This window comes from Podarcis liolepis (genome assembly GCF_965112155.1).
Source record: "Podarcis liolepis genome assembly, chromosome: 17".
NCBI classification, from domain to species: domain Eukaryota; kingdom Metazoa; phylum Chordata; class Lepidosauria; order Squamata; family Lacertidae; genus Podarcis; species Podarcis liolepis.
Window position 1 is genome coordinate 830,501 of NC_139571.1, and position 26,340 is coordinate 856,840.

The 26,340-nt window shown below is 48.0% G+C and overlaps 3 protein-coding genes across 12 annotated transcripts in view; 1 reads left to right on the forward strand and 2 right to left on the reverse strand.

Annotated features, from left to right (window-relative positions):
* The window catches only part of RBM10 (RNA binding motif protein 10), a 49,618-nt gene extending 38,817 nt beyond the window's left edge, over nucleotides 1-10,801 (reverse strand). For 7 of the 8 annotated variants that reach the window (XM_083482487.1, XM_083482495.1, XM_083482494.1 and 4 more), the window contains exon 1: nucleotides 10,661-10,801. The gene's annotated coding sequence lies outside the window, so the exon portion shown is untranslated. The remainder of the gene's footprint in view (nucleotides 1-10,660) is intronic. The other variant, XM_083482490.1, reaches the window with a different exon arrangement.
* Nucleotides 10,802-11,000: 199 nt separating this feature from the next.
* Nucleotides 11,001-26,340, forward strand: part of NDUFB11 (NADH:ubiquinone oxidoreductase subunit B11) — a 50,125-nt gene continuing 34,785 nt past the window's right edge. Inside the window, exon 1 of one of the 2 annotated variants that reach the window (XM_083482681.1) lies at nucleotides 11,001-12,377. In XM_083482681.1, the coding sequence (XP_083338807.1) occupies nucleotides 12,180-12,377 (198 nt within the window). In that variant the 5' untranslated portion in view covers nucleotides 11,001-12,179. The remainder of the gene's footprint in view (nucleotides 12,378-26,340) is intronic. The other variant, XM_083482682.1, reaches the window with a different exon arrangement.
* Nucleotides 15,341-17,717, reverse strand: LOC310696737 (putative CENPB DNA-binding domain-containing protein 1). Of its 2 annotated transcripts, none has more exons than XM_083482656.1 (2): nucleotides 16,459-17,717; nucleotides 15,341-16,283 (listed from the first exon to the last, which is right to left on the reverse strand). In XM_083482656.1, exon 2 carries the CDS (start codon nucleotides 16,264-16,266, stop codon nucleotides 15,484-15,486), a length of 783 nt encoding a protein of 260 aa, XP_083338782.1. In that variant the 5' UTR covers nucleotides 16,267-16,283; nucleotides 16,459-17,717; the 3' UTR covers nucleotides 15,341-15,483. The 2 variants fall into 2 exon arrangements, with proteins under 2 accessions (XP_083338782.1, XP_083338781.1); XM_083482655.1 differs by having other exon boundaries at nucleotides 15,341-16,292.

Consider the following 26,340-nt stretch of genomic DNA (forward strand, 5'->3'; position numbering starts at 1 on the left):
TGTTACCTATCAGTTGTCAGTTGATTCCACTGAGGGGATCAGACCTTGTGTGAGCAGAATGTTGTCTAGTCTGGATACTGTGTCATTGCGCCCAGACTAGAATGTGTGGCGGGTGTCTCCCGGGTTTTCTTCACCCCAATTGTCACAGAGACCCTTTTTTAAAGCATTTTTAGCAACTTGTAAGATTCCCTAATTGTTTGGGATTTCCTTCGGAGGAAGGTTGCCCATGGGGTTGTATGGTGGGTGTCTTTCAGGGAGATGCCTCTCATATTTAGGTTGAGGTCACCTCCCAGTATTGCTCCCCTTTCAGAGGAGGAGAGGTACCTGTTCAGTGTTTTCTGGATAAACTCTTAGTTGTTTTGAGTTTGAGACATACATGGAGCCGATTGTCAGTTTAGTTTTGCCATCTAGTGTCCCTTTAGCAAAGATGAATCTGCCTCTTTTGTCTTTTAGGACTGTTGTGGCTTTGAAGTTCAGGTCTCTACTGAGTATTATGGCTACTCCGCGGGCCTTTCCTGAGCCAGGTGCTACCTATTGTTGACTGAAGCAGGGATTGCTCAGGAGTTTGCTTCCTTTGGGTGGGTTGTGTAATTCTTGTAGGAAGGTGGTGTGGTTTCATGGTGTTTACATACAAGGTGATGCATTTTCTTTTGATAGGGTTTCCCAACCCCCTCACATTTGATGTAATTGCTAATAAATAATAATAATAATAATAATTATTATTATTATTATTATTATTATTATTATTTATTATTTATACCGCGCCCATCTGGCTGGGCCTCCCCAGCCACTCTGGGCAGCTTCCATAAAAACCAAAAATACAGTAAAATATCACACGTTAAAAACTTCCCTGAACAGGGCTGCCTTAAGATGTCTTCTGAATGTCAGGTAGTTGTTTATCGCTTTGACATCTGCTGGAAGGGCGTTCCACAGGGCGGGCGCCGCTACCGAGAAGGCCCTCTGCCTGGTTCCCTGTAGCTTTGCTTCTCGCAATGAGGGAACCGCCAGAAGGCTCTCGGCGCTGGACCTCAGCGTCCGGGCAGAATGATGGGGGTGGAGACGCTCCTTCAGGTATACTGGACCGAGGCCGTTTAGGGCTTTAAAGGTCAGCACCAACACTTTGAATTGTGCTCGGAAACGTACTGGGAGCCAATGTAGGTCTTTCAAGACCGGTGTTATATGGTCTCGGCGGCCGCCCCCAGTCACCAGTCTAGCTGCCGCATTCTGGATTAGTTGTAGTTTCCGAATCACCTTCAAAGGTAGCCCCACGTAGAGTGCATTGCAGTAGTCCAAGCGGGAGATAACCAGAGCATGCACCACTCTGGCGAGACAGTCTGCAGGCAGATAGGGTCTCAGCCTACGTACCAGATGGAGCTGGTAAACAGCTGCCCTGGACACAGATTTGACCTGTGCCTCCATGGACAGATGTGAGTCCAAAATGACTCCCAGGCTGCGCACCTGGTCCTTCAGGGGCACAGTTACCCCATTCAGGACCAGGGAATCCTCCACACCTGCCCGCATCCTGTCCCCCAAAAACAGTACTTCTGTCTTGTCAGGATTCAACCTCAATCTGTTAGCCGCCATCCATCTTCCAACCGCCTCCAGACACTCACGCAGGACCTTCACCGCCTTCACTGGTTCTGATTTAAAAGAGAGGTAGAGCTGGGTATCATCCGCATACTGATGAACACCCAGCCCAAACCTCCTGATGATCTCTCCCAGCGGCTGCATGTAAATGTTGAAAAGCATGGGGGAGAGGACAGAACCCTGAGGCACCCCACAAGTGAGAGCCCAGGGGTCTGAACACTCATCCCCCACCACCACTTTCTGAACACGGCCCAGGAGGAAGGAGCGGAACCACTGTATAACAGTGCCCCCAGCTCCCAGCCCCTCAAGACGGTCCAGAAGGATGCTATGGTCGATGGTATCAAACGCCGGTGAGAGATCCAGCAGAACTAGGAAACAGCTCTCACCTTTGTCCCTAGCCCGCTGGAGATCATCAACCAGTGCGACCAAGGCAGTTTCAGTCCCATGATGAGGCCTGAATCCCGACTGGAAGGGATCCAAATGGTCCGCTTCTTCCAGGCGTGCCTGGAGTTGTTCGGCAACCGCTCGCTCAATAACCTTGCCCAGGAATGGAAGATTTGAGACTGGGCGATAGTTGGCAATCGTGGCCGCATCTAAAGATGGTTTTTTAAGAAACGGTTTAATAACCACCTCTTTCAGTGGGTCTGGGAAGGCTCCCTCATGGAGGGAAGCATTCACCACCCCACGAAGCCCATCGCCCAGTCCTTCCCGGCTAGCTTTTATAAGCCAGGATGGGCAAGGATCCAGGAGACAGGTGGTTGGGTTCACTCGTCCAAGCAGCCTGTCCACATCCTCGGAGGTAACAGATTGGAATTGATCCCACTCAACTTGACTAGATAGAACTCTAGCGCTCTCCCGCCCCGGTCCTGCTCCCACGGTGGAGTCTACTTCTTTCTGAATCTGAGCGATTTTATCTGCAAAAAACTTTGCTAAATCATTGCAGGAGAACATGTGGCCAGTACTGGGCCCCGATGTTGCAGGTGGTTCCGCTAAATTGTGAACCACCTGAAAAATCTCCTGCTGCTGTTTCCTGCAGATGCAATAGAGGCGGTGAAGAAATTCTTCTTCGCCATCGCTATCGCCACTTGGTAGGCTCGACTTTGAGCTCTAACCTGTGTCCGGTCAGATTCGGAATGAGATATCCGCCACCGGCGCTCTAGCAGTCTCAACGATTGTTTCATTGCCCTCAGATCCGTGGAAAACCACGGGGCTGTCCGGGCTCCATGCAATCGGAGAGGGCGCTTCGGAGCCAGTCAATAGCCCTGGTTAACTCCACATTCCAGCGGGCCACCAGGGAATCAGCTGAAAGGCCATCAACATGGGATAAAACATCCCCTACCACTCTCTGGAAACCATTTGGATCCATTAAGTGGCGGGGGCGGACCATCCGAATTGGTCCCACCTCCCTGCAGAGGGGATGGGTCGCAGAGAAGTCCAGTTGCACCAGGAAGTGATCTGACCATGGCACTTCTTTCATTTCGCTTTTACTTAGTGTCAGATCACCAACATCCATAGAGGTAAACACCAGGTCCAAGGCATGTCCACGGCTATGGGTTGGGCCAGACTTATTCAGGGACAGCCCCATGGAGGCCATGCTTTCCACGAAGTCCCGAGCGGCCCCTTGTAAGGTCGTGTCGGCATGGATGTTAAAATCCCCTAATAAGTCCCCTAATAAAAAATCCCCTAGGACGACCAAGCTAGGTGTCTCCAGGAGAACATCCGCCACGACCTGAAGCAGCTCGGGCAGGGAATCCTTGGTGCAGCGGGGAGGTCGGTACACCAAAAGGAATAAGCTAGCCATCTTGCTTATCTACTTTATAGGATGATTCCCCGCCAACTCATCTGTGTTGCCCTGTGTCTTTCACTTTGCACTGTCTATCAAACCTATTAAGGTGTGTTGACCTAGTGTGGGGGGGGGGAGGGGGGTTAGGATTAGATTTGGGTTAAAAAAGAGGAGTAGATGACAGAAAGTAGCCTATATAGGTGTTTATTTCGGGTATCTCGGACCATCTGGTGTCTAGCCAGTTGGACCTGGGTCTCAGCTGACATGGAAGGCCTTGTTTAAGGGCAGGCTGTCCTCCCTGTCATTTGCAATAGGGTCCGTGAGACAGTGTTAAGCATTGTTTGTGATGCCTGTGTTGGGTATAAGGTTTATAAGCAATGTGTGTTATTAACATCGTTGGTATGTTGGGGTGGGAATATGGGTGTTGGCACGCTCTAACGCCACCATTGTACTAGCTGTATGTCAGATTTTAGCCTGTTTGTGGCTTGTTTTTTTTCTCCTTTTCTTTTACCTGCTTGTTTGTTGCCTTTGAATGATTAAGGAGGAGACGGAGACGTTGTGTGTGTGTGTGTGTGTCTATTTTTGTATGTGTGCTCTTTTCCCCCCTCTTTTGTTATGGGTGGAGTCCTTGGAGTGGAGTGGAGGGCTGAGAGTGTGGGTTGTTGGGATAGTTGGGGAATGTGATTTGATGTTGTCTGGGTCAGTGTTGGTGTGGGAATGGGGATCTCCATGGAGGTGCGGGGCACAGGGGGTATTGGTGGTGTTGGCAATATTAATGGCATGGGGAGAGAGGAAAAGGGGAATTGGCGGTCACCAATCCGTCAATTTGAGGTGATTTCCAGCTGCTGTGGTTGTTGTTGCAGGGTTGTCAATCTATGGTATGTTGGTTTGTTTGAGGCTGGTTTGCCGGTATATGTTCAGCGGGACAATTCTATGAGCGATGCTTGACTGTACTGGTTTATGTTGTCGTGTTGTTTCTGTGGTTTCTTCTTCCTCTTTGCTGTTGTCTGGTCGTGGCTGTCACTTGGTGGGTCTGTGGATTGCCATTTTAATGGAGGGTCGAGTCTGAGGTTCTTTAGTAGTTGCAGGGCTTCAGGTATACTGGTAGCTGCGTGCTGTGCTGGTTGTTACGAGGTGGAAGGTGAAGCCCCATCGGTACTTGATCCCTGCTTGTTGGAGACATTGGGAGCATGGGCATAGGCTTTTCCTCCGATTTAGGGTCTCCTGTGATGTCAGTCACTTCTCCTACCTGGACACAAGGGCCAACATTGATGTCGAAATCCAGCGTCGCCTGAGCTCTGCGAGTGCAGCTTTCTCCCAATTGAAGTACAGAGTGTTTGAGAACCAGGACATTCGCAGAGAAACCAAAATGCTTGTTTACAAAGCTATTGTACTACCAGCCTTTCTGTATGCTTGTGAAACATGGACCACTTATAAACATCATCTGCAACTGCTTGAAAGATTCCATCAACGGTATCACTGAAAATTTTTACACATCACTTAGAAACAGGTGAACTAATGCCAGTGAAGAAGCAAAGATCACCAGTGTCAAAGCAATGATTCTTCAACATCAACTTTGTTGGACTGGTCATGTTGTTTGGATGCCTGATTAATGTCTTCCAAATAAACTACTCTATTCAGAACTTAAAAATGGAAAGCGTAATGCTGGCGGTCAACAAAAGAGGTTCAAAGACTCTCAAGACAAATCTAAAAAAAATGTAGTATAAACACCAACAACTGGGAACACTGGTCTGCAAGCACTCCAGTTGGAGAACAGCCATTACCAAAGGTGTCTTGGGTTTTGAAGACACTAGGATGAAAGGGAGAAACATGATAAGAGAAAGGCACGTTTGGCAAATCCTCACTGTGCTCAACTCCTGCCCAGAAACTTATGTCCCCACTGTGGAAGGATGTGTGGATCCAGAATTGGCCTCCACAGTGACTTATGGACTCACTAGTAGATAGGTAGCCGTGTTGGTCTGCCATAGTCAAAATAAAAAAATCCTTCCAGTAGCACCTTAAAAAATAAAAATAAAAAAATCCTTCCAGTAGCACCTTAAAGTGAGTTATGGACTCACTGTTAAAACTGTGTTTATGGAAGACAATCTTACTTGGCTACGAGTGATCGCTGAATACAATTATGATGGTGTTTTCTCCATAAGGAAATTGGTTGAATTTCTGATGTTGTTCAATACTTCTTTCTTTTTGTAACAGACGAAGATGTCTCTTGGGGGGGCGTTGGTTTTCAGCATAGGTTTTAGAGCTCTGTGAACCCTCTCCAGGTCATCTACCTCGAATGTCAGGCTAGGGATTGTGGTTTTTAGCCACCATACAATGAGGTCTGCTGGGCTTTTCTCCTCCACATTTTCGGGAAAGTTGTGGAAGCAGATGTTGTCTACTGCAATCTTCAAGATCCGCTTGTTTGATTCTCATTTCAGAGCTTTCTGTTTCCAGGTGGCTTTCCAGTTCAGCCAGTTTATTATTCACACGTGTGTTAATCTTAGTTCCATTTCCCTCAGGTCTTGTTTTGTTGTTGGGTTGTTGTCATCTTGGGGAGGGGGTGTTGTGGTCTCAGTGCTGTTTGCCATCTCCCTGGTTGGTGTTATCACAATCTCCCTGATTATCTTGGTTTGAGATCTGCTTGGTGTCCTCTTGCAATGGGGCATGCTATGGTTAAGAGTTGTGGTGTTTCCTGGGTGTTGAGTTGCTGAGTTGAACAGGCGTTGTTGTCTGGTGGCTTTTAAAGAGCATCTGGATTAGGCAGCCATTTTTATCACATCTGGGCTGTGTTTTAAGGACTTCTCTGGGGTTCCCGTAGTCGCCTCAGTGGTGTTGATGGAGTAGGAGGCAGATGAGCAGACAGACAAGTAGACCAGTTGACATAAAGGGGTTAGCAGGCAGAGGTGCAAGAGACCGATGGGGTGGGGCCAGAGGGAGGGTGTGTGTTAGGTGGGTTATCTGTGGATACACATGTGCGCACACACATGCACACTCATACACACAAAAGGGAGAATGGGGTCCAGTTAAGGGTAGAAGGTGAGGTTAGGGATTCGTAGAAGAGCTAAAAATTAAAGACTGGCAAGGGTGTGTTCAGAAATAAAACCAAACAAAACAGAAGCAAAAGGGGGGAAAGAAGAGAATGAAAGGGAAAAAGGAGAAGGGGGGGGATAAAAAGTAAAATAAAAGAAGAAAGGAGAAAAAGAAAGAATAGTAATGATAATGCTAATAAACTGCAATGGTGGTTCTAGTTATAGTATGAGGTAAAAGACCACCAAGGGGGGGGTTGCTATTGAAAGTGGGTGGGGAGGTGTATGTATGTAGGTATGTGATTATTTGTTGGGGGCGGGAGAGAAAAGAAAAGAGAGATGAGGGATGGGGGATGGGGGGAATTTAAGAGTTAAGAAAGAGGGAAAGAGAACAAAAAACAAAAGGCAAAAAATGGAAAAGAGCCCCCCCCCAAAGAAGAACCTGAAGATGTTGAGGTGGTGGTATCTATCTGGAAGTGTTGTGTGTGTGTAATGATAAAAGTAAAAAAATAAAACATATAATAGAAAACCCATTTGAGAGGGGGGGAAATAAAATAAGATATAGATGTTGGGAGATTCCATTCCACCTTTTGTTGCAGACATGGGATTGTTGCGTATCACATGTCCGTTTACATTCCAGCACAAACTGCTGGGTCCCGTGAGTGGAACGTCAGCTCTGTGTATAGCTTTTCTTTTGAGTCTCTCTTCGAGAAGACAGAAGGAAAGACATGCTTCTTTCTTCTGATTTATGTAAAATAAATCCGTGGTTTTACTATGTATTCACAGCCTACAGCCTCTTCCGTTGTGCAGTTTACTCTTCTACATACAGCGTGCTCAAGGCAGCAAGCTTGAGTTGCTGATTTACGTCGGAGCCAGAGGTCCATGAATCTCCACAGCGTGAAGGCTGAGAGGGAGACGATCCAGCTGGGGGCTAGCCAGCTGGCCTCCCAACTCCCGGGTGCCGGCAATATATGTGTGTGTGTATGTATTCTCTTTAAAGAAAAAGGGGAGAGGGGGGAGGAAAAAGAAATGAGAGGAAGGGGAAAATAACAATAGAAATAATATTTTTTGTTTGTTTTTTAAGAAAAGATGATAGTAATGGGAGGGCGGGGAGAGAGAGGACTCCCCCCTATAAAACAAAAATAGAAAAATAAAGGAATCAGGTTTTCATTTTATTCTATTTTCTTTCTTTCTTTTCCCTATTTAATTTTAAAAATGAGTAATAAAAAACAGGAAGTCAGGGCTGAAGCATCGATCCCAGGCAGTGGCCTGTGTTGGTTTAGGGCTCCTTTTTGGGCACTGCCATTTTGATTCCTTTGAGTTTGAAAAAATGGAGGTAAGAAATTTGAGGGGAAAAGAAAAAAGAAAAAAAGTGTATTAAAAATGTTTTTTAAATATTTTTGAAAAATTAAGGAAAAGGAACCAAAATAAGATCAAGATTTTTTAAAAAGGATTTAAAAGAAGATCAAAGAAAAAACATCAAGAAGAAAAAAACTCTAATCAATGTATGTATGTCTTTTGGTGGGCCCTGCCTGTCTCCCTCGAGGTTGGGCCGGGGGCTGGGTTTGGACAGGGCCTCCATGCGGCTTCCGCTGGGCTTCCATGCAGCCTGCCTGGCTCTCCCGGTCCCCTCCTACCTCTCTTCACTTATGGCTGCCGCAGTGGCCACGACAGTGGCTGGCAGGTGCTCGGTCAGGGGGTGGGCAGCTCCGCTGCACTCATTCTGAGCCTTACCGGGCCACTGCCAGGGCGATCCCTGTCCCGGTTCAGCCAAGGTCGCTGGGTGGGGTGGGGACCTGGAAGCCTTGCGCAGTTCCCCCAATCACCGCGTCCGGTGCCCCTGGCTTCCGCTTGCTCGTGGCGATGCTTTTGGCAGCTCGGGGACCGGCCAGAGAACCTTGTTGGTGCTGGCAGTCCCTAGGAGCTCTGCACTGCCGTGGCACCTGCTAGTTTGCCTCGCCAGAAGTCCCCATTTTATTTATTATAAATAAGTCCCTCAGCCTAGCTAGTGTGAGACAAGAAAAAACTAGTCCTTGAATCCCATTTTACCAGCCAATGTGTTAAGATTTCCCCTTCCCTCCCTTCAGCTTTCCAATCTGCTCTGAATGAAGGACAAGACCAGTTTGCATAGGTGGGATAATACTATTGAATATCCCTCTGCGTATTCTATTGCTGAATTAGCTGCTGGTTTTCTATTAGGTTTATCTGTTGTCTCTATTCAACTAATTTTTTCTTACATGCCTGCACTTTGAAGACTGTTCAGAAACTGCAGTTAGCAAACTAACTCCTGAATTTTGAACTACATGGGAATATGGATCATATCTCACCAATTTCTTCCCACAACTGCAGCGACTTACAGTCTATATATTTAAAACCCTTTTACTTGGCATTTTAATTCCAGTACTGTTGTACTAAGCATATACTTTCCTCTACAAACAACTCTGTCCTACAGACCAAGCATCTGCAAAGAGCATGACAGCAGGTAGAAGCCAGGGCCCTGTCAGAGCATGGACTTAAATTCCACAACTATGTTACTTAAATTAGCCTCGTGTGATCCATATACATTTCCACCTCATGTTAAATTCTTAGTAGCACCTTCCCAATCTAACCAGGTCTGTCCATGGCCTATTCCACATTTTCTATTCAAAATTTTTAATGGAAAAGTGCATCATAGCCCTGGGTTGTATTTCAAAACCTTTCATTAAGAAGCAACCAGCCTTGCCTAACAGAGGGCTCACAAAATATAGGATTTAAGTGTAGCAAAACAGATTTAACATATAACAACCAAAGTACCATAGGCTGCAATTTTATGCACTTACGTGAAAATAAGTTCTACATCAGTAGGACTTACTCAAAACTACAGGGCTATATGAGTTTTCACCCTCTGCAGTTTCCCCCCCAGAGCCATTATATATAGGACCCTGCCAGGTGTTTATAAACATAAAAGATTTCTCTCCTGCAATGGGAAATTGGATTTGATGACTTAACTTAGCTCTTGCTCTGCAATTCTACTGCCTTTACCATTGGCTTCTATATTACATACTGTAGGGATAGAATTAAATACCACATAATATACAAAGCCTAGTAGCAGGTTTTCACATCCTGGAGTAGCTAACTGCTACCGACTTTAAAATAATTATTATTCAACAAAGATATTTCAAAGAGTTATTTAGGTGTAAAACTGAAACACAAAACTATGACCTACAGTTCTTAAATAAGCAAAGGAATTATTATTATTAATCGCCTGCCCTTCACCCAAAGTCCCAGAGAGAGTTGTAACATTAAAACACAATATAAAAACAGTTTAAAACAACTTACAACCACAGAAATAAGATTAGTCTTCAAAATATACACCTCAAGTGTCAAAAGGGTATAAGTGCACGTTCAGCATTCCCTGGGAGCTGCATAATGAAGATGGCAGCCGCACCTCTGTGGGGAAGGAGTTGCATTTACAACCTATAACTGTTGTCACTGTTTTAAAATCCAGAAAGATCACTATGTTCGTTTGTGCCAGCAAAAACAAGTTAAAATTAAAAACAAATACTCCACAACAAGTTAAATTAGGCCACAATCGGAAGTCAATTGACCTGGGACTAAATATCATCTTACTCAACAGGACTGACTTCTGAATAGTCATGGTGAGAATTATAGGTAGCCTTTTGCGGGGGGGGGAGGGGGCACAAGACTCTCTGCAACTCCCAGGGATCCTTCGCCCACTGCACACCCTTTTGACTCCAGCACCTACACTCATGAGCCTTTGGGTCAATGTGTGGCAAATGAAGAGAATCACCCTAAGATCTACAGATGAAGGGCGGTATACAAACCTTAACAACAACAACAACAACAACAACAACAATAATTCTCCAAAAGAATTCTGCTGCGGGTCACAGAATCATGTGAGATAATGTCCAAGTCTCTTCAGCACAACAGGACTGTTTACTGGTCTTACGCATACAGAGGGAAGTATGTCACAGGGGTGGCATTGTAGCCAATGAAGGGGATCCGAGGCGCGCTTGTTGCTCATGAGGGAGAGCACGAAACAGCACGAGATAATGCGCACACGCGTGTACACATGGATCCACACGCGCGCACCAGACCCACACGCCCCGCCCCGCCGTGGGCCGTTTGCGCCGCCCGAGGGCCTCTTTCGCGGCCCCTGCTCCTCGCCAGGCGCCCTCGCCCCGCCCGGCCCTCGCCTCCTCCGGCGCCGCCCTCCCTTCTCCGCGGCGGCCTCCGTCTCTCGCCCTCTCGCCCGCTTCCTCACCTGGCGAGCGCCTCCCTCACGAAGGGATTCGCCCCTCACGGCGGCCGCCTCACAAAATGGCGGCCCCTCCGCAGCCCCTCCTTCCGGAGACACTGGCTGGCCGGACACCCTTCCCGCCCCGCGCGCATTGGACGCGCCGGCCCCGCAGCGACCGCCCGCTCTCCGGACGGGATTGGCGGAAGCCGGTGCCACTCAGAGCTCGCTTCGACCAGCGACTAGCCCGCGCCTCCCTGCCAGGCGGGCTCCGGCGCCGCTTTATCGCGCGCGGCCTCCCGCAAAGGATCATGGGGTGACCCTGTCCTTTTAAGCTGGGCTGCCGCGATGCGGAGCTCCGGGCGGGTTTTGGTTTCCCCCTAAAGGTCTCGGCGCCCGCAATAAACTCCTTTCCCGGCGTCTCGGGAGAACCGGCGCGCTCCTTTCCTTTGCCGCCTGCTCCCTTGGGGTCCCTTGCGCCCCCTCGTTTCCCCGGCGGGCCTGGGAAACGGATTCCGACCTTCCTCCGCCCGAAGGCGGCTCCCAGGGTAAGCTGGCCCGGGGCTGCTGGCGGGACAGCCTGGGAGCCGCCACGCGGAAAGACGGGGGCCGAGGCAACAGCCGCCCGCGCATCAAGATCCACGAGGAGCGGAGCACCGCGGCCTCGCCGGTGATTTCATAGGCTTGGTCCCGGACCTGCTGATCCGCACGTGCCCCTGGGGAGAAGGCAGGCAGCTGGAATTAAATTCCCACCCCTCCTTGCTGAAAACTCAGAAGCCGTCGTGCGGGCAGCCGTCTGGAATTTTCGCCAGGAGGCGCGTGGACTTTCAATATAGATAATAGATCCTCTCTCTCTCTAGCCAACATATATTCCAGATATCCAGGGGCAAGAGCAGTCCCTGCCCCCTCTCTTTGCCAAGCATTGGCCAGATCGCATGGGGTCACAGGCGCCCGCACAGGGTCGGTGTCCCTTTCGTTGGAAGAAAATTTCTCTGGACGACATTGTGGAGACTCTCGTGCTTTAAGAAATAGGGTTCACTCGTCTGTATGGAGGGGGTCCGGAGCATGGCAGGCAGTGCTTCCTTCACTCAAGAGCAGCTACCCTGGTCCCACCTGGGACCAGGAGTTGTGGACGAGCCTCGGTGGCTCTCTCGTCATGCTGACAGCTCTGCTCTCCCTCCGCCAGCTAGACAGGTTTGCAAAAGGCAGCCCAGGAGCTCCCTTGCAGCTTATATTCTCTCTTCATCTCGCAAACAACCCCAAATCCTAGCATTTATTACTTTTAGGGCTTCGGGGGACCCCTCCCCCCACAAGTTCTTTTACACCAGTTACAGGAGCCTCTTGATCCTTGAAGCAAGTCTGAGGGCTCGGCGGAACTCCTCGGGCTGCAGGAGAGACTCTCCATCCTAGGCAGGGTCGGGAGATCCCCCCAAGCCAAAGCCTTTCTTTTTTTCTGGCGGAAAACCCCCAGGAGAGTGACCCACGCGCCTTCCTTCCCCGCCCCTTCCGCCCAGCGAGACTTCCGCTTCCGGCGGCGCTGTCGACCATGGCGGCCCTTCGGCGGCTGGCGGGCGTGCAGAGGTTGCTGGGGTTACCGGCCCGGGCGGCCCGCGCTGTCTCTTCCGGGGGACCGGCCAGCTCCTCGGCGACGGTGCGGGTGCCGCCCGCCTCGAGCCCCGCGCAGGTGGCGCCTCCGCGCAAGCACGACGACGACGACGACGAGGGGGTGTCCGTCTTCATGAAGGTGAGCGCGAATCCCGCCCGTCAGTTCCCAGGGCCACGAGCCCCGGGGATCCTGGAAAAGTAGAAGGGACCCCGAGCTCTGCGGAGGGAGCTACCTGCCTAACCCAGAGGCCTCCTTGCACGGGGCAAAAGAACATGGCTTTTTGAATGTCACCGGGGGCGAACCACAGACACCCAGGGAAGAACGAGCAAGCAGGGAATAAAGATCAGCATTGGGATCCGCTGCCCCTGGGGATCAAGCAGGGGGAGGCGGTTGCTGACCCTGCTCCCTGGGATGCTGTTCTTGGGTGTTTTCTGGGCAGCGTGGATGCTTCAGGGACCTGCACCTGTGCTGTGCTGCAGGATTCCAGTGCCCAGTAGCACCTTAGAGACCAACTAAGTTCGTTCTGGGTATAAGCTTTTGTGTGCACACGAAAGCTTTTACCCAGAACAAACTTAGTTGGTCTCTAAGGTGCTACTGGACAATTTTTTATTTTTTTATTTATTTCGACTGCATCAGACCAACACGGCTACCTACCTGAATCTAAGATTCCATTGCTTTCTTGCCTCTGCATGCAGGACGGTGCCACTGCCAGAGAGCAAGGGACAGATCAATGATACAGGGAGTTTCCTCTGTCTTTGAGAAGCATTAAGTGGTAGGTGCTTCCAACACAGGAACATAGGAACACAGGAATATAGGAACACAGGAAGCTGCCTTATACTGAGATCAGATACATGGTTCCATCCAGGTAAGTATTGTCTGCACTGATTGGCAGTAGCTCTGTAGGATAGAGGAGTCTCTCCCAGCCCTACCTCGAAGTGTCAGGGATTGAGCATGACGCCTTCTCAGTGCAAAGCAGATTTTCTGCCATGTGGTTGTGGTTCACTTTCAGTGAATGCTTCAGACTCACTTGTGGGTATCACTGTTGTACTGGGTAGAGAGATATTCAATGCACACTGAAGATAGCTTTGGGACTTTCTTAATTTTTGTGATTACGGTAATTTTTGCCCAAATTAATCATTGATTTTACAACAGACTAAAACTAGAGTCACTTGAGCTCCATCTGTCACCGTGAAAGATTCATTATGTTTCTTAACTAATGCTTTGTGAAAACTAGCCCAGGATAGCACTTCAATATGCAATGCTGCTTGCCATTGTATTGTGCACACTTGTATATATCTCAATAGTGTGCTAGATAGGGATAAGGTTTTCTCCCTTTAATAACACTGAAACCTAGGATTACCTAAAGAAGCTGAATGGGGGATGTCGCTCCTGTGAGGCTCTTCCATATGTGCTCCTCTGTCCCTCCACTTTGCTGGAACACTTGTGTGGTACCAGATACTTATTTAGAATCTACAGTGGTGCCTCGCAAGACGAAAAGAATCCGTTCTGTGATTCTCTTCGTCTAGCGGTTTTTTCGTCTTGCGAAGCAAGCCCATTGACGGATTAGCGCTATTAGCGGCTTTTAGCGGCTTATCTGCTGATCGGATTAGCTGATAAGCGGCTTAGCGGCTTAGAAAAAGGGGGGGGAGGAAAAAACCCAGCAGGAACTCGCAATACATAGTTGTCTTGCGAAGCAAGCCCATAGGAAATGCGTTTTGCGAAGCACCTCCAAAACGGAAAACTCTTTCGTCTAGCGAGTTTTCCGTCTTGCGAGGCATTCGTCTTGCGGGGCACCACTGTATATGATTCTAAGAATCTCTAAAACAATAGTAACAACATTAACAAAATAGCTTAAGTTCATGTATACACTCTCTGCACCCCCATGAGTCGTAATCTTTCCTTCTATTCACTTCATTAATATACACACAAAATACACGTAATGCCCATTGTTAAGTCAGCTCAACCAGATGAGGAGGCTGAGTAGAACTTCCAATGGTCATGGCGGGGGTGGCTTCTGTTTTCTAGTACACAAAGTGATCTCATAACAAGGATTTCAAAATTTACAAATCAAAGCTTCCTGTATGCTTTGTTATTTTCATCCGATTCTGTTGTAGCTGATTCCCATTTCTAAAAAGATTGCTGCTGTTCCTGAGTCAATCTTTCCTTTCCCTGTCTGTTTCTCTCATCTGTATATCAGTGGACCCCTTGCAAAGGCTTTTATCAGGGGTTTCCCAAACTGGACCATAGGCCCACTGGGGTTCATTCAGGTGTTCCACACAGCATGTTGGCATTAAATATTCCAAGAGATTTTTTTTATTGTATTTTTGTTGTGGCTTTTAGTTCTTATATTGTGTTTAAACTCTGGAATGCAAATTGTAGTACAATAAAATAGAAGAGAGAAAATAAGCAACAAAATGTGATTAAAAATCAAACAGCATGTAGCGCAGTGCACGACAGTTGCTACAGCAAACAGAAAAATTAAGTGGTCCGCTCAGACCATCAGCAGTTTTCAAGTGGTCCATGGAGGGGAAAGAGTGTGAGAAGCACCAGCATAGAAGGTTCTTGCCTAGTAGCTCTTCCTTTCTTCCATGTGGCAAAGCATTCGAGAAAACAGGACTGAGGACCAGGTACCGACAGCTCACAGGCAGCTTTCCACTTACAGTTGTCTCTTTCGAAGTCTGCATATTTCTAAAGCTGAGGCTCCGAAGCACAATACAGAGTTCTTAGTTCTTCAGCATCCGCAGTGCGTTATTGCAGGCATGTCCAACTTCAAGTAGGCTGTGATCTACTATCTAGTATTAAAAACTGGCAGTGATCTACCACACTCCCATTGTCATTCTTCAACTTATTTGCTTTAGGGGCAAGGGGTAAAGCGTTGTTGGTGGCCAGGAAAAACCCCTTTCTTTCCTTAGTATGGATTTGTGGTCGATTCCATCACCTTCTTCCACGTACAGTGGTGCCCCGCAAGACGAAATTAATTCGTTCCGCAAGTTTTGTCGTCTAGCGAATTTTTCGTCTTGCGAATCACGAAATCCCATAGGAATGCATTGAAAATCAATAAATGCGTTCCTATGGTCAAAAAAAGTCCAAACAAAGCCAAATTTGGTACAACAACAGTTTATTAACTGCTCTTTAAAGTCACACATATTGTAAAGAGCAGTTCAAAAATTGAAGGGAAAATAAATTAACTTTATAAACATGACAGAAAAACATTTAAAAATCAACAAAGTGTACAGTACATTTTCTAAGACTCTGGGGGACCACTCGAAGAAGGCTCCTCTTCCACTCTTTGCTTCTTGCTCAAGAACCTGTCCATAGTCTGCTGCTTCATCCGCCTTTTCAGCACCTCCCTGAAAGGCGACATGACCCTCGTATCAAAAGTGTTCGCAAGGTCACGTGCCACGTTCTTGTCAGGGTGGTGCCGCTGTGCAAAAGCCTGCACATCCTTCCACTTCAGGCAAATGTTCCTCAGTTCTTTGGAGGACAGCCGTTCCTCAGTTGCTTCCTCCTGGAACTCCGCTGCAAAGTCTTCAGCCGCAGGAACATCAGAACTGGCAGCCTCTCCATGCCTGACCACGCTGTGAATGCCAGATCTTGTCTTGAACCGTTCAAACCAACCTCTGCTTGCCTTGAAGACTTCTGGCTCGCCTGAGGTTCCTGGCTGTTCCCGGATGAGGTCAGCGTGCAAGGCCTTGGCCTTCTCACAAATGACGGCCTCAGACACTGTGTCCCCTGCACGCTGCTTCTCTTCTATCCAGATGAGCAGCAACTTCTCGACCTCCTCCAGAACAGCTGGGGGGTTCTTCACGATCCTGGTGACTCCCTTGGCTGCATCAGTCGCTAGGATCTTCTCCCTCATCTTCAGGATGGTCCCGATGGTTGATGGATTCCTCCCGTACTCCCTGGCGATGTCCGTCACACGCATTCCACCGTCGTGCTTCCGGATGATCTCCTTCTTCATATCCAGCGTCACCTTCTCCTTCTTCCTCTCGCTGGCCACCGCAGCAGCAGTCTTCTTGGGTCCCATGGCAGCACAGCTCTTACCTTCGTAAACTCAGAAAAAGAAAAAAAAATAAGTGATGTGCTTCAAATCCAAAAAATACAAAAGCACCCAGCCACCCACCACACAGAAATTAAAACCCAGAACCAAGGCCTTGAATCCCAAGCACCCCAACCCAAAATCCAAACCCCCCCCAAAAAGTTTTAAAGTTTAACTTACCAAATGGATGCAAGAGAAGTTCTGGAAAAGCTTCAACAATCAATCACCGAAGTCTTCAGAAACCTCAAATGGCTGCAAAATAAGTTTTGGAAAAGCTTCAAAAATCACCAATGTCTTCAAAAACCTCAACTGCTCCCACAGACACCCACCCACCCACAACACAGAAATTGCAAACCCCTCCCCAACTGCTCCCCCAGCCCCTCCCCAACTGTTCCCCCACCCAGACAAAAAAAATTTCAAAAAATAACAACATGGCCCAATGGTCCCAGATTCCTGCAGAAACCTCCCCAACTTTTCCCCCAGCCAGCCAGCACTCAGAAATTCAAACTCAGAAAAAAAAATTTGAAAAAAAACAACCTTGCCCAATGGTCACAGAAAATCATAAAAATTCCCAAAAAAACCCCACAAGCCCCCAGATTCCTGCAGAAACCTCCCCAACTGTTCCTCCAGCCAGCCAGCACTCAGAAATTCAAACTCAGAAATTTTTTTTGAAAAAAAACAACCTTGCCCAATGGTCACAGAAAATCATAAAAAATCCAAAAAAAACCCCCACAAGCTCCCAGATTCCTGCAGAAACCTCTCCAACTGTTCCTCCAGCCAGCCAGCACTCAGAAATTCAAACTCAGAAAAATTTTCAAAAAAAAAACAACCTGGCCCAATGGTCACAGAAAATCATAAAAATTCCCAAAAAAGCCCCACAAGCTCCCAGATTCCTGCAGAAACCTCCCCAACTGTTCCCCCAGCCAGCCAGCACTCAGAAATTCAAACTCAGAAAAATTTTCAAAAAAAACCAACCTGGCCCAATGGTCACAGAAAATCATAAAAATTCCCAAAAAAGGCCCACAAGCTCCTAGATTATCGCAAAACCCCCCCCCACAACATCAAGTCCTTGAATCCCAAACACCCCAACCCAAAATCCAACCCCCCCAAAAAAGTTTTAAAAGTTTAACTTACCAAATGGATGCAAGAGAAGTTCTGGGAAAGTTTTGGAAAAGCTTCAAAAGTGAGCAAAGTCTGAGAAAAGGCTACCAAACCACGTGCTAACAGTTGCTCCTCGAAGTCAAGTCGCAACTGCAGCTATTCAAGCTAAGCACCCTTGGTTTTAACGGTTTTTAGACAAAGGAAACAAAGTCGCGAGACGTTTTCATCTTGCGAAGCAAGCCCATAGGGAAATTCGTCTTGCGAGGCAAATCGAAAACGGAAAAACCTTTCGTCTAGCGAGTTTTTTGTCTTGCGAGGCATTCGTCTTGCGAGGTACCACTGTATCGCCAAGGCGGCAGCTACAGGCAGCTCGGTATGGAGGAGGAAGGAAAGGCACACTCCTTTTATCCAGCCTCATCCCGAATATGGAATATCGGCACCCCCGGGCTCCACTTTCCTTTTTCCCCAAGGGGGACCGCTGCACCCTCAACCCGCCGCACGAGTGCAGCCCTGCATCACTCAGTGAAAGCAGCCCAGCCGAGGGCAGCTTCATTAGCAGTGAAGTGAGAGAGGCGTGTGCTCACACGGGATGGTGAAGGCGAAGGCGTAGCTTGCTCCCTCCCACAGCTGGGCCCTGAACAAAGGCTGCCTAGCCATAGTGTGATCAACCAAAATCCATCCTGCGAGATCAACTCGTTGGACATGTCTGCATAGTGGCTTGTGCAATGCACCATCTTGCCACTAGGTGGTGTTGTGAATCCACATGCCATAGCTAGGCTAGGCATTCTCTTTCATAGATGAGCATGTATTGCTTGTTCACTTTCCTCTGTAGCTGTGGTGCCTCAGGGAAATGTTAAATATCAGGGCCAGAGAGCTAGTGTTATTCACATTTCCCGTGAGCTTTATTGCAATGTTCAGTTCAATGCTGTTTCATTGTCTGGTGAAGTGAGGTCAAGGCTAAGAGGAAAATCTATTGCCTGCTTTGTCTGAAGTAGGTTTGCAGCCATTTGTGCTGCAAGGGTGGGAACCCAGGTGCTGGTCTGGGGTTGGTCCTCAGGGCTGCGCTGGCATCACCTATGGGAACACTTTCTCCTCCCTTGCTGCCACTTCTGCATTAGCTACACACCTGTAGTATCCTCTCTCATTTTTTACTGAACTTCAGTTACTCCTGGTTTTCACTGGCTTGCCACGAGTAGGTATGTGATGTTGAGTGGAGTGTTGTGGCTCTTCTTTCCTTGGGTTACAGCAGTCTTCTCCAGCCTGATCCTCTCCAGAGACCATTACTCCCATCATCCCTCGCCATGCTGGCTAAGGCTGATGAGTCTCACAACACCTGAAGGGTGGGGAAGGTTGGATTAAAAGTATGCAGAGATTGATGTATGTGACAAGGGCAATCTATCCATTGTCTTCTGTCTCAGGAGGAGACACGATTCTGCTCAATTTCTGGCAAAGTACTGTTGAAAAGACATTTTTGTCTTGAGTGAAGTGTTGTGAACCATTGGAATTAACTCTGGCCAGTCAAGCAAAGGCCCATTAAATCCCTCCTTCATTAGACCTTGGTATCAGGACTCTATCAGAAGTTGCTCCCAGTGAAACCCAAGATCCAGGCAAATGGGGAGTGACCCAGCTCAGGTGAATGAGGAGCCTTGTGAAAGCCTCTGCTACTCTTGACATGGGAGGGTGGAAGCTTTGAAGAGCCTTTGACCTGCCTCCATGAGTGAACAGCTAAGATGTGCATTAGGGAAAAGGCTGTGTGTAAACCTCCATTGTTGTTCTCACTGCATGCAGCAGGTTGGAAGTCTGACTTTGTGCTTGTGTCCTGGCTTTATGTGGGGAGAATCAGAAGGGCCCTAGGAATGTGGGTCTCTACTGCAAGCCAAACGGAAAGTCCTTAGGCCACCAGTTGTTACCTTTCCCTGTCTTGAATCCTTTGTTGGAACTTGCACCAGCAAAGGACACATCAGTAGATTTGAGTGCTGGCCATACAAAAAAATGTGTGAAGCAGCATTCTTTGGGTAGTAGGTGCTGGTGGGGCAGGGGGAGGCATTTTCCCCCTTCTAACCTTTTATCTGTCTTTGGCATTTAATAAAAAACCAAGCTCCAATCCCATGAGGTTGAGGGAGAGAGTATGTGTCTTGGGAGGGTTCTTTTGACATTATGTTTTCTCTGTCAACGTTTATGATGAGTATTGAAGCAGTAAGCCTGTGCCAAAGTGTGAACATAGGCATAGGCTGGTGCAGTCTCTTCCAGAATTGGGCACAGCGGTTTCTTTTTTCTTAACCTGTTATTAGCTATTTAGCATCCATCAGCAGAGGAAGTGTACCATTGCAGGGCGGTGGCCTGATAGATGAACAGATCTGGACAAAGCAGCATGGAAAGAACAGAGGCTGCATGGATTTGCAACGTGTATTATTGTCTGTGTGTAGAGGGGCTGCCACTTTGATTTATATTCTGGGCAATTTAGGAAGAAGTTTCATCAGAAAATTCACCAAGTAATCCTCCTATCTACCTTACCATTTTTCCATTATGCTAGACAGGTCTCTCTCTCCCCCCCCCCCCCCAGTTTCCTGTCTACTGTCTCTTTACATTAATCATCAGTATTTATGTATGATGTATCTGAAGCTGGTGTTCAGTCAGTGTGCACACTGCTCTGGAAGGTTGGGAGACCCTCTGGAGATGATATTTTTTGGAGGGAGTGGAACTCTAGGAGGAAAAAAGGGCACATCCCATTTCACAAGCGGAAATCAGAGGGCACCACTGGATGCCATGAAGGTAATTGCAGATCTTTAAAAATCACCAGGGATATAAACAGAGGAGAAGATTTGTAAGACACTGGTTTGCATTCAACGTAGCACTGTGGCTAAATTTCCATCATTTCAAAGATTTTTCTTGCACAACAGGACCTTCTCCCACTCTCTTCCCCCATGCCCCCTTAAATCTGTTCTGTGCTCCCCCCAATTTGCCAGCTTGGGGTACACATGGAAGGGGAGTGTCTTTGTGCTAGCAGAATTATTTGCACTGGCTTTAGTTAAATATGGCTCATGAGTTTTCGGAGTTTCCATAGGTTACACTTGAATTGGGTGTTGAATTGTACAAGAAAAGCTATAAAGAAGCCCATGCCGAGTTTTATGAGCTTCCAGCCTCCCATGTTAAGAAGTGAGGTGTTGTGTTTTGCACCAATTACATTCTGTACAGCCATCAAGACCTGCTCTGTACACCACACTGTACAGTTCCACAGAGGCTTATAAAAATAAAGGAAGTAGAAGGCCTGGGATAAGTTTAAGGGTACAGGTTAGTGGTCAGCTAAAGCAAGAGAGAACTTGGATGGTTGGAAGGATGCCAAGATTGCCTTAGGGTTTCAGGGAAGAGAGGATAGTAAATTGCAGGGAGAGGATTTGCATTTGGGCTTCAAATTCTTGACTTCCCCACCCCCTCCCCTTTCTATGTTATTTAATAGCAAGGTCTCCATGATTAATAGAGCTGAGCAGTCTTCTTCTTGTGTCTGATGCGACACTTTCTCTCCTTCATCCTTTAAATCTGGGCCCAGCAGCAGCTGCCTCTGGCACCACTCTTCCACATTTTTGTTTTTAGAGCTCATTGGCTAATCCCTGCCTGGAACCATGTGGGCCAGAAGGAGCATGGTGGAGCAGTACAGATGCATGCTATGCCCAAGGGACCAGGGACCTGTTTGCCCCTGTCTCTTCCCTTGGGACTAGGGCCAGATTTATTAGACAGGAGAGCTGTTTGCATTATGAGGCACCACCGGGACTGCTGTGTCTGGTGAAATACGGAGAGCTGTTTTGTCCACCGCTGAGGCCTTTCACGTCTTTTTCCCTCCTTCCTAGGAACTCTAGCTCCAGGGCTGTGCCCCAGATGAGAAGAATCCTAGCTGCAGAGCAGCTGGGGCTTTGCAGGGTGTGATGACAGCCTCAGTTCTGGCTTTGGCAGAGCTGTATGTGCTCTGATGGGTTGGGCTCTGAGCCAACGCATCTGTTGGAAGGACAGATGGGATATCTGGTCCTAGAAGACACTGAGCAGCTGGCTGCTGGGTGTACCTTCTGCAGGGGCATCCTTCGTGGGTCACCTGCCTGCTGCACCTTTGCTCTGTTCTATCTCCTCCCTAATATTCTGTTGCCTACATTCAGAGTGTCTTTGGTTCTTTAGACCTATCCTGGCTCTGTTTCTTTCCTGCCAAAGAAAAGGAAAGAGCAGGATCAGGATCAGCCCAATACATTTTTTCTATCTAGACCAGGGGTCCCCAAACTAAGGCCCATGGGACTCATTTATCCGGCATCCTGAGCCCCCTGCCACCCGCTGTCACCGCCCGCTCTTACCGGCACTGCACTGCTGCCCACTTCTGGGTTGGAGGAGCACTGGAAACAGCCTGTGCGCATGCGCAAGTGTTATTTGCGGCGCACATCTGGGTTGGAGAAGGCCCGTGCACATGCACACAAGCTATTTCTGGTGCTTCTCCGACCCAGAAGTGCGCCAGAAATAGTGTGTGCGCATGTGTATGGGCACACACTCCCCCGCCCTCTGGCGCACCACGTGATTGGCGCTGGAGACATCGGCCGAAGGCGTGGTAACTTTGCTGACCCCTGATGTAGATTGCAAAATTCAGGTGGCGCCACCTTCCCACTAATTAGCTACAAAGTTACTGTACTATCAACCTTACTGTATGCTTGTGAAACATGGACCACTTATACTTATAAACTTATAAACACCATCTCCAAGCCTCGAAAGATTCCATCACTTGGGAAGACAGGCAAACTAATGCCAGTTTACTGGAAGAAGCAAAGATCACCAGTGTCAAAGCAATGATTCTTCAATAGCAACTTGGTTGGTCTGGCCATGTTGTTCGGATACCTGATTCTCATCTTCCAAAGGAGCTACTCTATTCCAAGCTTAAAAATGGAAAGGGGTTCAAAGACTGTCTCAAGGCAAATGTTTCAAAAATGTAGTATAAACACCTACAGCTGGGAAACACTGTCCTGCAAGCACTCCAGTTGGAGAACAGCCTTTACCAAATGTGTCATGGGCTTTGAAGACACTTGAACTCAGGACGCAAGGGAGAAACATGTGAAGAGAGAAGCATGTTTGGCAAACCCTCACCATGATCAATTCCCGCCCGGAAACTTATGTCCGCACTGTGGAAGTACGTGTGGATCCAGAATTGGCCTCTACAGTCACTTACGGACTCACTGTTAAAACTGTGTATATGGAAGACAATCTTACTCTGCTACAAGCAATCGCCAAAGAAGAAGAATTAGCATGGGCCACCCCATGCTCTTTCTCAATCCTCGGTCGTTTCTGTGGTGCTTGTACAGGACTACTGCACAATTGATGGTACTTTGGGGTCAATCTTATGCCCTGAGACCTGTGGGTATAGGGATGTATACAAATTTTAATAATAATAAGAATGGGAGGTATACAAATTTTAACAACAATAAATTGTGTGCCTCCACGCATCCGTCTTTGACATCCCAAATCCGTCACCCTGAGGTGGTCACCACCCTGCGGCGGGATAGACAGATGGACAAAATAGGCGGATATAGCAAAGAGGAAAGCAAGGAATAGGCAACAAGGGCCAAGGAAAAGCAACATAGCCACACCTTAAAAGAGGAGCTTAGCACAATGTCTGACTGCCATCCTGTGTTCCCATCATCCTGTGTGTGCCAGGGAGCCATGGCCAATCAAAGAATGCAGAACCCTCTGGTTTTTGTGTGGGAACTGTCAGTGGTAGGTGACTCTTAACCTGTACAATGGGTTACATTGCACCCATACAAAACCAAAGGGTTCTGCATTCTCTGTCCTCCATTCAGGGAAGTAAGAGACATCATCCCAGTACAAGAACTCCTTTCAGTCAGGCAGGAGCACTCAAAGTGGGGGAAGAGCACTTCTGGGGTGAAATGTAGTCTAGGGAGAGGCACAAGAGCTGTAGAGGTGCCAGGAAGCGGCTGCATTTGGCTGTCTGGGCTTGAGGTTCCCCTGTCCCGATTGTGGTGTATTCATCTTTGTCTTCACACCTCTTCCACCACTCCCAAGATCTTAAGCTGGCTGTGTAGGCTTCACTTTTATTTTTGCATGTTTTGTATCCTGGTTTCAGAGGAACTACAACAGAGTCTTGCTTTAGCGTGTACAGTGGTACCTCAGGTTACATACGCTTCAAGTTACAGACTCCACTAACCCAGAAATAGTGCTTCAGGATAAGAACTTTGCTTCAGGATGAGAACAGAAATCGTGCTCTGGTGGCGCGGCGGCAGCAGGAGGCCCCATTAGCTAAAGTGGTGCTTCAGGTTAAGAACAGTTTCAGGTTAAGAACGGACCTCCGGAACGAATTAAGTACTTAACCCGAGGTACCACTGTGGTTTAACCCTCTTGTTACACAATGACAGAACCTTGCCTCTTGGCCCATCTAGCTCAGGGTTGTCTATACCAAGGATAGAGAGCTTGTGCTACTGCAGAAGGTATTGGGCTCCAACTCCCTCCCCTCCTACCCAACCAGCAGAGCCAATGGTCAGAAATGGTGGGGGTTGTGGCCCAGCAGCAACTGCTAGAGGGTACCGGGTTCCCCAGTTCTTGTCAGCACTGACTGGTAATGGCTCTTTGGGATTTCACAGCAATCTTTCTGAGGCAGCCCTGCTTGGAGATGCCAGGAATTGAACTTGAGAGAAGGCTCTCATCCACTGAACCATGGTTTTTCCTGGTACATGGGAAGTCAGAAAAGGCAAGTCTTGCCCTGCAGAGATTATGGTCTAAATATCAAGGGCTGGGAAAATAACAAAAGGGAGGCTTGGGAGAACTGAAAGAAGGAAAATTACGAGGGATCACAATCTCTTCTCTCCGCCCCTGGGTCAGGCTGGGACATGAGCACAGCCCTGCCAGAAACATCCAGCTGCTACCACCACTGATCTAAGTGTGGGCTGCAGGCATGTGTAGCCGTTGACCTTCCGGTACTTTGCCATAGGAAGAGGGAGCTCTCTAGGCTTGTGTCATCAGGAAGGCTCAGTAGGTAAGGAGTCCGTGGCCTCTCATGCTCCTGCTACCTCCCGACCCTGCCTTCATCTCACTTTCAGAGCTTCCTTTGGTTAGATTGCATCTCCACAGACCTGTTGGCTGATTGTTGTTTAGTCCACACCAGTTTGCAAATCCACTGGACTGAGGTGGGGGGGGCGAGGGACCCTCACGTTCTCCTAATTTAAGTGTAATGCGTGCATTGAGCAGTGACAGTTAACTTATCTCCGAGTGCCTTTACCCTAAATAGCAGTAGTGCTGGGACCACAGTCCACTTCCATTCTCAATAAGTGAATGATGAAGAAGCCCCTTCTGTAGAGAGATGAGATTTTCCCGGTCTAGCAGCACTGCTGCCATAAATCTCCTGCCAGGTTCACTTTAGCAGCCGCTCTCTCTGTATACCCCTGAAGTGACATTAACCAGGAGCTGGAACAGACTCATACTGTCTGCACTGGATGGAAATGTGATGAGACGCTTGAGCATCTTGGGAGCAGTTTTGAACCTGGCTCCATAATTAGCGCCCAGCACAGGGGGGGCTGGGAGACGGGGGGGGGCTGCCTGCGTATGAGCAGGAGGCATTGATTGCTGCACCTGTAAGCAGGAATTGGGTTTTGTAGCTCCAGGCGATGGTTTACACAGGCTCTTCGAGTGTCAGCACTGATGCTGTATGGAGAAGGCAGCAACTGTGGAGCCCTGGGGGTAGCTATTTATTAGACCCAGGGGAAATTAACAGGAGTGACTGCTGTATTTCTGATGGGTTGGGAGGGGCCAGGATGGAAGGAGAGAATAAATTTCCACTTGAGGAATTTTTTACCAAGGAGAGAGGGGTTCCACCTCCCTGCCCACCAGGGGGCTGGTCTTCAGGGGTAGAGAAGCACCAACTGCCTGCTGAGATCTCTGGAGGGAGATCTCTCTACGTGGCACCTTGCTTCGCTTCCTATCTCAGCGTCTTTTGTTTCCAAAAAGCTCTCTGGCACAGGACATGTAGAAATCATTGGCTTGTAGAATGCAAGGAGCTGAAGTCACTCTCCAGCCTTCTCTGCTGTGGCTTTCGGTGGGTGGTTCTTGGCTGAGCTTGCTAGGAGGCCAACTTTGAGGTTGAGAGGGGAGAGCGATTACAGGGCTGTGTGCTTGAGTGCTTTCTTTGACTCGGCAGAGGGTTGTGGAGAAATGGGACAGTGTGGTGAGATCAATGAAGAAAGTGGAAGCTGACATACAAGTTCCTAGCCAAAAGGTGCTCTTGGTTAGAAGGAAGGACCATCGCCACTGTTTCCTCTCTTCATTTATTCCCCTATGATACACTGGAACCAAGATTGCTTCAGAAGCAAACCGGTGTGCTCTCCTTATTTCACAAACTTGCAAGTTAAAATTGCCCCCCTTGCAAATTAATCAGCTAAAGGTTTGGGTTGATTAATTTAAACAGATCTGAGCTAGTAGCCTTAGTCATTCAGGCAAGCCAAAGGCAATATGTCCTAATCCTGATGCATGATTAGTGGCCTTTACTCCAGCCTTTCTTGGGAAATATTTGAGGAAACAGATTTCATGACTTTCTGTGCCACTTGCTCCTTTGAGGAATCATCTGAAATGCAGTCATGCTAGGGAAGCAAGGCTGAATAGGATGGTATCCTTGATGCACTGAAAATTCCCCTTAACAGCTCTTAAGGACCTCTATCAATACTAATAAATACACTGAGTCTTGCTGTTCTGAGCAGTTTGTGTCTAAAACAATAGCTCAGCATTGCACATTGTAGCAGGAAACCTGATTCTGGCTTGATCTCTTTTCCTCCTGCCATCTCTAGCTGCTACAATTTGTTTTCCTCTATCAGGAAAAGCTGGCTTCCTAGTTCCAGTCTCTGCGCCTTTTCACTTTTCTCTCTTGGGGCAGTTTCATGCTTGGGACTCTCTTAAAAAATGAAAGACTCTAGTTAGACATCATGTTACACATGA

What these genes read in the sequence shown, in the direction of transcription:
- LOC310696737 (XM_083482656.1), bottom strand. Translation starts at nt 16,266, where the DNA reads ATGGGACCCAAGAAGACTGCTGCTGCGGTGGCCAGCGAGAGGAAGAAG.